A 14063-nucleotide genomic window follows, 5' to 3' on the forward strand; every position below is an offset into this window, starting at 1 on the left:
TTTCAATCTGCTTAATACACAGGTAACCTTAAACATCAATATACTTCTGTCTCTCTTGATGGAGACATGTAAATTACATTTTCCCTAAGAATGCTTGCACAAGCTGATTGAACATAGCAATGGTTATGCTTGTGAAATGTGAAATGTACAATACATAGTGACCTATTCAAATTTAAAACATCCAACATCGAATCACCTGGTCAAATGTAAAATGTGCAACACCTAATGACCATATTCAAATTTAAAATGTGCAAAACCTAAAGACCTGGTTAAAATAAAATATACAACACCTAATGACCATGTCAAATTTATAATGTACAAAACATGATGACCATGGTCCAATGTAAAATGTGTAACACCTAATGACCATGGTCAAAAGTAAATTTTGCAACACCTAATGGTCTGTGTTACTGTCTTCATAAATACTGCAACTTTCAGAAACATCAGAAATTTCTCAGCTTATCATTCATTACATATCTGGTCAAATATCAGAAGTACAGTATATAAGTCATTCATCACATGTCTGGTCAAATGTCAGAAGTACAGTATATAAGTCATTCATCACATATCTGGTCAAATGTCAGAAGTACAGTATATAAGTCAATCATCACATATCTGGTCAAATGTCAGAAGTACAGTAAATAAGTCATTCATCACATATCTGGTCAAATGTCAGAAGTACAGTATATAAGTCATTCATCACATATCTGGTCAAATGTCAGAAGTACAGTATATATGGGTGTGTAAATATGTAGATCACTGTTTCTCAACTATCTTTGCATTGGGACATATTGTCTCCTTCACAGTGGAATTCTGACTGAAATGATTAAGAACAGTGCAAAAGCCATCCCTTTTACAAGGAATTTAAATTGAAATGCATTCTATTTTATTTTTGCTATGCATTAGAAACACACTATTATGTACAAGTCAACTGTTACAGCTGTGGAATAAAAGTGTTTGGCTAAGTGCAGAAACAGACTTTTGATCCAGACAATTGTGTATATGTGGACTATTACAACAGTGAAATTAATTATTTGGCTCATTGTAGAAAGAGATTACGGTGTACAAGCACACTGTTGCTGCAGTGAAATGAAAGTATTTGGCTCAGTGCAGAAACAGACTTCTGATCCAGACAATTGTGTATATGTGGACTATTACAACAGTGAAATTAATTATTTGGCTCATTGTAGAAACAGATTACAGTGTACAAGTGCACTGTTACTGCAGTGAAATGAAAGTGTTTCACTAAGTGCAGATAAATATGCATCTGAATCAACTGTGTCTCATCACTCTAGCTATAGACATAATAAATATTAAAAAGTTAATGGCTACATGCAAACCATTCAAAGACAACTGATCAATACTGCCATAATTTTGTCAGTGCCTGACACAACATTAAAACTCAACGCAACACATTTACAGATTCTGGAGTATAAATGACTAGTCTGAAACAATTCTCATTTGAAACAGTGACAGTCTCAATTTATGATCATTAAAGACAAGAATAAATAAATGATTGAGGTTATTAAATTAAAACATTTGTACATTTATTTCATGCAATATGAGTTTGTTTCTTACCAGATTTATTACTGTCTTCATTTAGCATCATTAATAGTTTAGTTTCAAATTCAGTGTATTAGCTACATAAAACATTAAAAAATCACTAATAGGAATAAGTCTGTATTTCTTTGGTAATGGTTTTATTTTATGTGATCAATTTAAGCCATGTGTGATTGCATGAAACTTTATACTGACACAAATGAAATGAAGCATTACAATGTATTCAAACAATAATGTTATGAAATAAAAACCCTCCCAACAATAAATGCAGTCCATTAATTGTAGTGTTTCATTTAAAAGCCAAAGAAATGGTTAAAAATTTTCTCACTTACACATACACCCACCTCTCCCCATTCAAAAAAACAACAAAACATCCACTCAGCGGAGAACAAAAGAACACAATTTTATGAAAAGTGTTAGCATGATGATTGGTCAAATTGCATAGATGATGATGATGATGATGATGATATCATGTATTAAGGTTCACTCCAATCTATTAAAACCTGCAACACAAGTTGCATTCACCAAATATCTGTCATTTATGTACTGTATTCTGCTGTGAGTCAAAAATGGGAATAACTCTTTAAAAAAATCAAGGAAGCATTAAGATTTATCAATACATCCTTTAGATGATGATGGATGTTGCTGTTGTTGTTGTAGGGTTTAACACCATTTTTCAGCAAATGATAGGCTATACATGGCGGCCAGTATTAATGGTGGAGGGAGAACCCAGGAAAACTCCCGCAAGAACCACCGACCCACGAGAAGCTACTGGCAAGCTTTCTCACATACCCACATATGCTGAATCCAAGACTCGAACCCACGCAGACAGAGGTGAGATTGCAATGGAGAGCACTTTAGACCACTCGGCCACTCGGGGCCCCGATGATGATGGTAATATGTACCAAGTTTCACAGCAATCCTAAAAAACTGCAATAACAGTTGCCTACACTGCATTTATCTACAGGTCAAAAAGGACAATAATAGTTGTCTATACTGATTTTATCTACAGGTCAAAAGGGACAATAAATAAAAAAAGTTGGGAGAGCATAGCAATTCATCAACAACTGTACATCTTCAGATAATTGCTATAATGTATAAAGATTCAAAGCAATCCAATGAAAACTGTGCAACAAGTTGCATTCACAATATTCTGTCATATCTACTATCTAGCTCTAAGTCAAAAAGAGCAATAACTCTAGCAAACATTACTGAAGTACTGTGATTTGTCCAGTGATGATTACAATATATACCAAGATTCATAGTGATCCATCATAAACTGCAAGACTAGTTACATTCACAACATACTATCAAACACTATATGGAGCACAGTAATTTGTCAGTATGCAAATCTTCAAATAATGACTATAACATGTACAAAATGTTATGGTGATCTGCAGAAAACTTTGAGACCAGTTGTGTTTACAAGATTCTGCTATATTCTTTATCAGGTACCTAGTTAAAAAGAGAAATAACTCTACCAAAAATCATCCTGATCCATTAAAATCTGTAAGACTATTTATGTTCACAAGATTCTGTCATTCTCTACAATGAACAGCCTGTCACAAAGGGTAACAACTTTCATAAAAGGTGCAGTGATCTGTCTGTTGATACGCACATGATCAGATGATGACCACAACATTTACCAAGTTTCATGGTGATTATTTACAAAATATGAAACTAGTTAAATTCAGAAAAAAAATTATGCAAGTTTTATGGTAATCAAATCCAGCTTAATTGCACAAATAACATTGTGTCTTAAACTGCATTAAGTTACATGATAAAAAAATTCAATAAATTTTTTTAAAAATTGCAGGAGCAAAGTGGTTTATCAACATAAGCCTCTTCAGTTATGTTTATAATATTTACTAAGGTTTATGTGATCAGATACAAAATGTGAAACTAGTTGCATTCGCAATATTTGGCCATGCACTACTCAGCTGTTAATCAGATTGTGTGCTGGAGAGAAGGATGGATGGATGGAGTGGGGGATATAAAGATTACTATATATTCCCCCATCTACAAATCCCTCTTTCTACAAGTTAGTTTGACATCTTCAGCATGGTTACAAACTTTTGGAATTGTCTGTATAGGCATTTGTCAAAATATTTATCTTAAAAAATATATATTAGGGTCTTTCATTACACAATTTGTTAAAACTGATCCTCAATTATTCCGCAACTTACACTAGTTTCCAGCTAAGAAAATACCCCAATGTTTACCTATGCAAGATTACTAATTAGAAAATAATAGAAATTTACATTTTGATCTCCTCTAAGAATGAGATGTGGCACCAGTCCAAGTTGTCGGGAACAGACAGCCACAGCTCGACAGTGATTAGACTGGACACCACCACATGTTATGACATGTTTACAGTTGTTTTGAAGCGCATCTGCCATCAGGAACTCCAACTTGCGAACCTGGAAGGATAATTATTATGATATATAGTTTTCTTTATGAATGTATTGTTACGAGTCTAGGCTCTTACAAAAAGTAACAGGAAAAAAAGTGAAGACAACAAGCTTTGTAAAATTTAACAAATAATTTATTTCACTAGAATATCAAGTGAAAAATGAGAAAAACAATTTACGGTTTTATGAATCAAATCCAAAAATAATCCAAGGATTAAAAGATAGAAGTCCTAGTAATAAAAAGTCCTGAATGAAACCGAGTTCGAATCCCGATGAAATCCAAAATGGAAGACGATGACATCTGTTGTAACCTGCAAAGTGCTGCAGTGTCAACAGTCTCTCACTGAATCACAGAAAATATTATTCCAGTTTTTGAATTCTGTATAAATTTTGATAAATGTCCTTGTTCATGAATTAATTTAGAGCACTAGTATTTAGAGGCAAAATAATCAATTGAAATCCAATAATTTGAAGAAAATAAAATCTCAGCCCAAACAGGTCACAACAACACAACTTAACATGATAAAAGTTTGAAGTCCACTGACTACTTCTATACAAAACATTAGGTATAAGGCTAATTTAAGATGCAAAATAGATTCCCAGATGAGGGTCATATGGTCATCTTTCAAGAACAAAATATAAGCTTTTTACATACCTAACATCATGTACTTCCAGTATGGCCTTAACTGAAATCAACGGTTCTTACTCTGAGAAAGAATAAAAAATAAAAATAAAAAAAAGTTGTTTACCAGTACTACCACTGCTTCTGAATCAAGGTCAGGAACTACATTAGATACAATGTCTCTATTGTTAGTTGTTTATGTCAAAAATAAAAAAGAAATCAGTCAGAACTGAACTCTATTCAGGACAATATCAAATCCAGTAAACAAAGTTACATTACAATTGCATGTAATAGTTTGAATTAAAAAAATTTAAAAACAAACAAATAATCAAAATCAATATACATTAGTATGAAGATAAAACAAAATTATGGATTTTCATTACAGTTAGACCAACAGTGAAGTCAAGAAATATGGCAAATACATAATCCAAATGACGAGTGTATTTAAATAAAAACTATAAGAAAATTCCACCAAAAACTGTTAAAATCTTTTCAAGACTTTAAACAGTGATCAATAGTCAATTACAAACCTGAGTGTGCTTAAGTACTAACCATCTCTGCAGATAAGAACTTAGCTGACTGTTATTCATTTTGTCACTTTAGTAGCCTTTAGCGGCATGATATCGTTCGTCTTAGTATTTGAACGTTTGTACGATTTACTACACATAAAGATTACAGCCAACTTGAATGAGTAGTTGTAGTGGCAAAGAGCCAATAAATACAGTAAAACGATTGCCACAACACAATGCAAAGTATGAAATAAATAAATACAGTAAAGCGATTGCCACAACACAATGCAAAGTATGAAATAAATAAATACAGTAAAGCGATTGCCACAACACAATGCAAAGTATGAAATAAATAAATACAGTAAAGCGATTGCCACAACACAATGCAAAGTATGAAATAAATAAATACAGTAAAGCGATTGCCACAACATAATGCAAAGTATGAAATAAATAAATACAGTAAAGCTATTGCCACAACACAATGCAAAGTATGAAATAAATAAATACAGTAAAGTGATTACCACAACACAATGCAAAGTATGAAATAAATAAATACAATAAAGCTATTGCCACAACACAATGCAAAGTATGAAATAAATAAATACAATAATACTATTGCCACAACACAATGCAAAGTATGAAATAAATAAATACAGTAAAGATATTCCCACAACACAATGCAAAGTATGAAATAAATAATAATAATAATAATGAGGACTTTGTATAGCGCCTAATCTTTAGAAGCTCTAAGCGCTTTACAACATTAGACAACACCTATAAGATAAAAAACATATAATATGATTACAAAAACAAACACTATGAAATTAGAAAAACATTAAAAAATAAAAAAACAAATTTTGTGTTTGATTCTGGATTGAATAGATAGCCAGTGTACGGTACAGAGCAGCGGGGAGGTGTACTCTGATCGTGGTTACTCTAAGTATGATCCGAGCAGCTGTGTTTTGAACTTTTTGAAGTTTCTGGAGCAGATATTGAGATGAACCAGACAGAAATGAGTTACAATAGTCCAGTCTTGAAAGTACTAATGAACACACAAGTGTTTTAGTGGCATCAACTGAAAGATAATTGCAAACTGAGCTGATGCGTCTCAGCTCAAGATATGCAGCCTTGCATATGTTCATGACATGTTGGTGCAAAGTGAGAGTACTGTCCAGAGTAACACCTAGGTTTCATACTGATTGTGTGAATTTAATGTTGGTGTTGCTGATATTTATTGTTGTGATCAGAATGGCCTCAGTTTTATCATCATTCATCTGCAACTTTTTACATGTCATCCATGATTTCACATCAGAAATGCACCTCTCTACACCTTGGATGGTAGCATCAACTTCAGATGGGTGGCTAGATTTGTATATTTGGGTGTCATCAGCATACAATTGGTGAGACACTGGATGATGATCTATGACACTTGAGAGCGACTGAGTGTACAGAATGAAGAGAACAGGTCCAAGAACAGACCCTTGTGGAACACCACAACATTTATCAACTGGGCTGGAGTGTATTCCATTTGCAGATACAATTTGTGTCCTGTTTACCAAGTAGGACTTGAACCACAGTAAGGCTGTATCATGAATGCCAAATACATGCTGGAGACGGTGAAGTAATATATCATGGTCTATTGTGTCAAATGCTGCAGACAAATCAAGGAGGGTGAGGACTGTAATCTTTCCGCTATCCAACACAGAGAGAATGTCATTAACTACTTTTAGAAGAGTAGTTTCAGTACTGTGGCAAGGGCGATATGCAGATTGTACATTGCTAAAAAGACTTGTTGAATTCAGATGAGATACAAGCTGGGATAGAACAACCTTTTCTAAGATTTTTTATATGAATGGGAGATTAGAAACTGTGTGGTAGTTCTTTAAATCGTTATGGTCTAGTGTTGGTTTCTTCAGCACAGGCTTTACAATGGCAGTTTTGAAAAATGATGGGAATTCCCCAGATGAGAGAGGGTATTAATAACATCAGTTAGTGAAGGCAATACTGGATCTAAGCACTCAAGCAGCAGTGATGTTGGAATTGGATCAAGTTTACATGACTTTGGTGCACTCTTCATCAGGACTGTATGTACGAAATCCATAGAGACAGGTTCAAATGCTGCTAATGGTTGCCACTCAAATTCTGTATCCCAACTGTATGGTGACGACGAGTCAGTTGAAATTGTGGTGTCAAGCTTATATCTAATGGTTTGTACTTTGTCATGGATGACATTTGCAAACATGTCCAGAAGGTCGACTGGAGAGAAGGTAGTTTGTAAGTGGTGTAGATTTGTTCCTTGACATCAGCTTGTTAGTAATCTCGAAGAGAAATAAATACAGTAAAGCTATTGCCACAACACAATGCAAAGTATGAAATAAACAAATACAATAAAGCTATTGCCACAATACCACAATGCAAAGTATGAAATAAATAAATACAATAAAGCTATCGCCACAACACAATGCAAAGTATGAAATAAGTAAATACAGTAAAGCTATTGCCACAACACAATGCAAAGTATGAAATAAGTAAATACAGTAAAGCTATTGCCACAACACAATGCAAAGTATGAAATAAGTAAATACAGTAAAGCTATTGCCACAACACAATGCAAAATATGAAATCAATAAATACAGCAAAGCTATTGCCACAACACAATGCAAATTGTGAAATAAAAAAATACAGTAAAGCCATTGCCACAACATAATGCAAAGTGTGAAATAATTAAATACAATAAAGCTATTGCCACAACACAATGCAAAGTATGAAATAAATACAGTAAAGCTATTGCCACAACACAGTGCAAAGTATGAAATAAATAAATACAATAAAGCTGTTGCCACAACACAATGCAAAGTATGAAATAAGTAAATACAGTAAAGCTATTGCCACAACACAATGCAAAGTATGATAACTCAAAACTTCATCAGAAAACTGTCCAAGGTTTCATAACAATTTATTATTAACACAGTAACTTTCAATGTATATACCAATAAAATTATCAGCACAAAAAATTGTAGTGCATCAAATCCAATATTTGCACATCTAAGAAAATATGTGCTATTTTTGAAATGCAATAAAAGAATGTATTTTTATTACATAAGATTGTTTCTATTTTATACAGCTTTAGTGAAAATTGTGTCTTCAAGTTTCTCATATTTATATTGTTGAAATGTGGAAAAACCATATTGTTTTTAGAAATGTTTGCCAAGCAAATACCTGGTTAATGTCAGTTTAGTTTGCATTTCTGTTACTCACTGTACCATATATACTGATTTATAAGTCGAATCCAACTGCAAACAATATTCATAATGAACTGGCAGATCTGGGTTGGTGCAGTTTGCAACTGGACTAGACTTATAAGCAAGCATTTCTGTCATAATGATACCTTTAATTTAGACATTTTTCAGGGAACATAACATCTGTGAACCTAATTAATATTTATACATTCTGATGATGTCATGCAAAATAATTAAATATTTAGAGGAAAAATTAATATGATTTTGCTACAATTTTAAAGTAAAAAAAGGGCACTGACACAATTATTGGAATAATTTTATCACATAATTTGAATGACAGATGTAACATATACATATCTTCAAATCTCAACATAATGAACTGTTTTCAAGTCAGAAGGAATTTTGTACTTAAAATAAACATACATGCACTCTAAATATGAGACTTACTTTCTTCATTTCTCAAGAAAACTAAATTATTTTAAATACAAATTTATGCTCAATTCCTCACTGGCACATTTCAGTTCTATCTTTTCACACTTAAAAATGTGCTTATCACATGCACACATATCGAAACACATGCATACATATCAGGGGTAGAAAAATCCATTGCTCAGTAACCAATTTCCCAAGCTGAAACATCAGTCAGGCAACTAAAACATTATGAAAACAGATCGTATTAAAAATGATATTGGAATCTTAGATTTTTCCAGTGACAAACATTTTATCACTAAATTGTCCCTCTGGGCATATTTATCAGGGAGCCCAAATTACAAATTATCATTCTTCTGAATAAGTTTTTGCAGTACATACAACTAGTTTCTCAGAGTGAACCATTATAGAAACAAAACCACTGAATGTTTGTGTTTTGTAAACACACCAACATAAGGTAGTGATATATTTCATCTTTGACTTTATACACTGAATGCCTGTGATCTAGTATTACAAATTCCCATTAGTCATTGGAAGAAATGAACACTCCTTGAAAGAATGTCACAGGTCTTTATGTTAGTCAACTTTAGCTAAAATGAATACGCCAAGTAAAAATAATCAAACCAATCAAAATTGTTGTTACATACTACATTGGCTTTTAGTACTTATTTCTATTCTTCAGATTTCACTGGTTACCTATAATCAGCACTGGTTTGTACAATAATAAGCTGTTCCCTGCTCACACCGAGCTGGTAATGCATTACTGGTTAAATACGGTGTGTTGTACCTGTGTGATATATGGCAATTAAGCTTATCTAGCTGATTAGCTATTTATAAAATCTCCTAATACAACTTTTTTCCTTTCCTGAAAGGAATTGAGATCATTAAATGATATTTTAATCCATTTAGTTCAATGACAGAGGGAGTCCTTTTTGTAATTGTAATACATACAGAGTACACATGGACTAAATATGAAGCCATTGTTGTAATGGATTCATTAAAAAAATTATTAATGCCTGTTTTTGTTTCTGTTTCCAACTTTTATCAAAAAACATGGAGGGTTTTCCTGAAAATGAAACTACTCCACAGTACTAAATACTTATCGTACAGATCATAAAACCCAGATTGTATATCTAACTGAAGATAAAGATGATGGCATTCATCTGGAGATTGCAATAACAAAGGCACATTCTACAATTATTGAGAATTCAACACCTAAACATAATAAAATTGTGAAATTGTTGGAAATCTCATTAATTGAGTTTACAGTAGAACATGGATGAGGCTTCAGTCACATTAACAAGTATCTGGAGTTGAGTCACATTAACAAGGATATGGAGTTGAGTCACATTAACAATTATCAAGAGTTGAGTCACATTAACAAGGATATGGAGTTTAGTCACATTAACAAGTATCTGGAATTGAGTCACATTAACAAGTATCTGGAATTGAGTCACATTAACAAGTATCTGGAATTGAGTCACATTAACAAGGATATGGAGTTGGTGAGCATATCAAAATAATAGTAAAAGAAAAAGGGCCTTGTTGGGCAAGGTAATTTTAAGTAGGGGCAAGTGATATAAAAGCCCCCTGCCTTGGACTTGTGTCTGATACATAATTTCTTTGAGCACTGCTGTTTTATTCCTTATTAGTAGTTGTTCATTTTCATTCAAAGGCAACTTTTTGCAGACAAGCAGGCTACTGACCATATTTGTGAAATTGCAAAATATGGGTAGTTTTCAGCAAGGAGAAATGTATGAAATCAAAAACAAATAGGAGGTGGTACTGACAGAGAAAGCATCAATAAGGATTTAAAATAAAACACTGAGCTAAAAAGATACGAGTCAAACAACTTCTTGCATGAGTGCCCTCCCCTAGCTCATGAATTTAGCTAGTTGTTTAAGGAAAATTCACTTTTACTAATTTGCTCTAATATCCATCCTGAAGTTGATGTCATACATGTTTCTTAAACTCATGCACTACAACAAAATATTCTATTAGTTTGGCAGACCCTATTATTTTCTGCTACAACCTTATTTCCAGTCAAGGTGCTTCCTGTCATGTCATCCCTTTTAATGCCTACTTTGAATTCACTTGGTAAACCTGGGAGGTTCCATTGATGTATTGGTGTGTTTTTGCTTGCAAGCTGAAAACAAACAACAAAAAAGTAATCAATTTTATTAAATCTAACATATAAGCTGGCATAAGTAAATCAAAATATCAAAACCAATGAAAGGCTTACACTTCATGACACACAAGCATTTTCTTCTGCATTTACAAAATACAGCCCTCCTTTATTATAATGCTGTCCATTGATGCCATACAGCATACTGCCTCAAAGTGATGGAGTGGTGTACATGCAAGCATTATGTACAAAGTTTAATATGCTGCTGAAAGGTTCAATATACATGAAAAATACAAAAATATCAGAGCTCTATGAGCTTAATTCTTTCATGGTACGTAGTACATGTTTTAAAATTATTATGAAAGGCAATTTAGATCAAATGTTTGCAATTTTAATGGCAATGATAGCACTGATGGCATAGAGTTGTAATAGTCATTGTCTGTTATGGTACTTCACAAATCTACCCTTGGTTTGAAAAATCCACTTGAAGGCTAATTTTGATCTGTCAATGTGAATCTCATCTTCAATCCAATATTGGAAATGATCAAGCTAAAGTTCAAAGCATATTTAATTTGCATGTAATACCTCTGTATAGCCATGTGGTTCTTGCGACAATGTTTATCATTATTACAATAAGAACGATTTATTTATTCAGGTTTTAATTGCCAGTGTAATACCAGTGCCCTTGGTCTTGTGTACATAAGGAAAAACACAATTGTCAGGTAAATGAACAATAAAGATTACAATCACTTTGTAACCATTTCCCTCCAATAAAATACACCTCTGAATACCAATACATGAGATCTTATAGAAACAAGATACTGACTCTTTCTCTTGCAGATACACTAAAACAAATACCCAAGTTCCAAGCAACGATACTGGCCCTTTTGACTTGGAGGATCTTCATAACTATACCAACTATAACACAAGAAATATCTGTCTCTGGAATAAAAAAATCACTCAGCATACACATAATTTTACACTGACACATTATTGCCTTTTCTCTCTCTTTATCTTTGACACATGCACACATATATATTTACTGCATGTCTTTTACAGCACTTTTACACACTGTAATTAGGTTGAGATAAAAATTAGGCAAAGCAATATTATGTTGGTTTTTTATTTTAAGCTAGTAATGTTAGGTTTCCCATACTCTGAAAACAATTATTTTTTGTGTACAAACAAAATGCACGAAAATACAGTAACTATCTAACCTTGCATGCAAACAAATCTATTCTTAGCATTCTAACATAATTATCTAACATTTCCACCCTAATATAACTATCTAACATTCCCACCCTAATATAACTGAATAACATTCCCACCTAATATAACTAACATTCCACCCAAACATAACTATCTACCCTTCCTACCCTAACATAACATTACCACCCTAATGTAACTATCTAACATTCCCACCCATATATAACTATCTAACATTCTCACCCTAACATAGCTATCTAATCTTCCCAACTTAACATAACTAACATTCCCACCCTAACATATCTAACTTTCCTACTCTTTCATAACTATCTAACCTTCCCACCCTAATATAACTATCTAACATTCCCACCCTAACATAACTATCTAACCTTCCCACCCTTTCAAAACTATCTAATCTTCCCACCCTAATATAACTAACATTCCCACCCAAACATAACTATCTACCTTTCTTATCCTAAAATAAAAATCTATCCTTCCCACACTAACATATCTAACTTTCCTACCCTAACATAACTATCGAACTTTACCATGCTAACAGATCTAACCTTCTAACCCTTACTTATCTAACCTCTTGACCCTAACTTAACTGTCTAACTTTTTGACCCTAACTTAAACACCTAAACAGCTATTATGATCTATGTGGTGCAAAGTTCAAATTATACTGTGAATAATTATGCATTAAAATGACACTCGGAAAGAGAATTAAAAGCAAAGTTTTGAATATTGATCTTCTGCATCCCAATCAGGAAGACATAATGAAAGGCTATAACACTTAGACAGACCTCATATACCCTTGACATCTTGTCCATTGGTATACCAGTCCCAATCAGGCACACATACCACAAGGCTGGAAGACTTTGCAAGACCTCATATACTAGGGTTACTATATTTGAACTTTCAAAATGAGAACACTTCGGAAGAGATGGTAGATTGTTATCAGTATCTTTACAGAAAATTTAAGGATTGAAAAGGAGTATCTGATGCTGGGAAATGGAAAAGTTACATAAGGCAACCCTATAATATACCCTCGACATCTTGAATATTGGTATACCAGTGGTTAATAATTGTACAATGCATCCATGGGCATAGCGAGCAAATCCACATTTTAAAAACAAAAAAAAACAAAAAAATACAGAATGTCAATAGCTTTTTCCTTGTTAATCGTATGGGTCTGTATCACTCGTAAACTGACAAATGATTTTCTTGTATCATCTTCAACATTGCATCTCGCAAGCTACAATCTGTATATTCAACATGGATTTCGTCTCCGATTTTTCATTTGATTTTATTGCTGAAAAAGAAGTCAATACACGAATCGTACATTCCCCTTTAACCCAAACCCTCTCAACAGGCACTTGATTCAGGGGGAAACAGATGTTAATCGAAGTGGGCATTACCATTAGTTTCTCCATGAATAAAGTGACTGTACCCCTCTATATTATATAGTTCTTTCTCTTGTAAAGAGTGTAGAGTGTATTACAAAAGCTTCACACCTCCACTTTGTACTGAGGGATCGGAGAAATAACTTTGGCCCATGATGGAGGAGTGTATGGACGTAAAAATCTTGAAATGTTTTGTATCTTTATTCCAGACATTTTCATCAGCTGATTGCTGGAAATCCCACTTGTCTGACGCAGTTTATTTTTGAAGGTAGTGATAGGCGTATTAATTTCGTGTTTATGCGACACAACTCCGAATGCGGACGCGGACTTCAACTAGGATAAGCTCTAGGGACAAGACATCCTTGTTTTTAATTTGTATAATGCGTTCATAATATCAATGCACAGGATTTGTACTGTACTATCCATTCCGTTTTGCTTTCTAAAATTTTATGCAGTAGGTCTCGCTGTATTATCGCGCCAAAGGGATTTTCCGATTAATTTTGGACACGCGCCGTCTAAGCAGCAGAGGGCGAACAGACCAATAGTCGAAAAGCGTCGA

At 33.4% G+C, this 14063-nt stretch overlaps 1 protein-coding gene across 1 annotated transcript in view; it reads right to left on the reverse strand.

The window, feature by feature from the left end:
- The window catches only part of LOC149799195 (uncharacterized), a 37460-nt gene extending 23676 nt beyond the window's left edge, over positions 1 to 13784 (reverse strand). Inside the window, exons 1-3 of the mRNA XM_089958457.1 lie at positions 13616 to 13784; positions 10803 to 10916; positions 3822 to 3980 (exon numbers count right to left, since the gene is read on the reverse strand). Of these exons, the coding sequence (XP_089814583.1) occupies positions 3822 to 3980; positions 10803 to 10916; positions 13616 to 13723 (381 nt within the window). The 5' untranslated portion in view covers positions 13724 to 13784. The remainder of the gene's footprint in view (positions 1 to 3821; positions 3981 to 10802; positions 10917 to 13615) is intronic.
- Positions 13785 to 14063: the final 279 nt, after the last annotated feature.

Source organism: Sinohyriopsis cumingii, chromosome 5 (genome assembly GCF_028554795.1).
Source record: "Sinohyriopsis cumingii isolate HCF-2022 chromosome 5, ASM2855479v2, whole genome shotgun sequence".
Taxonomy (NCBI): Eukaryota; Metazoa; Mollusca; class Bivalvia; order Unionida; family Unionidae; genus Sinohyriopsis; species Sinohyriopsis cumingii.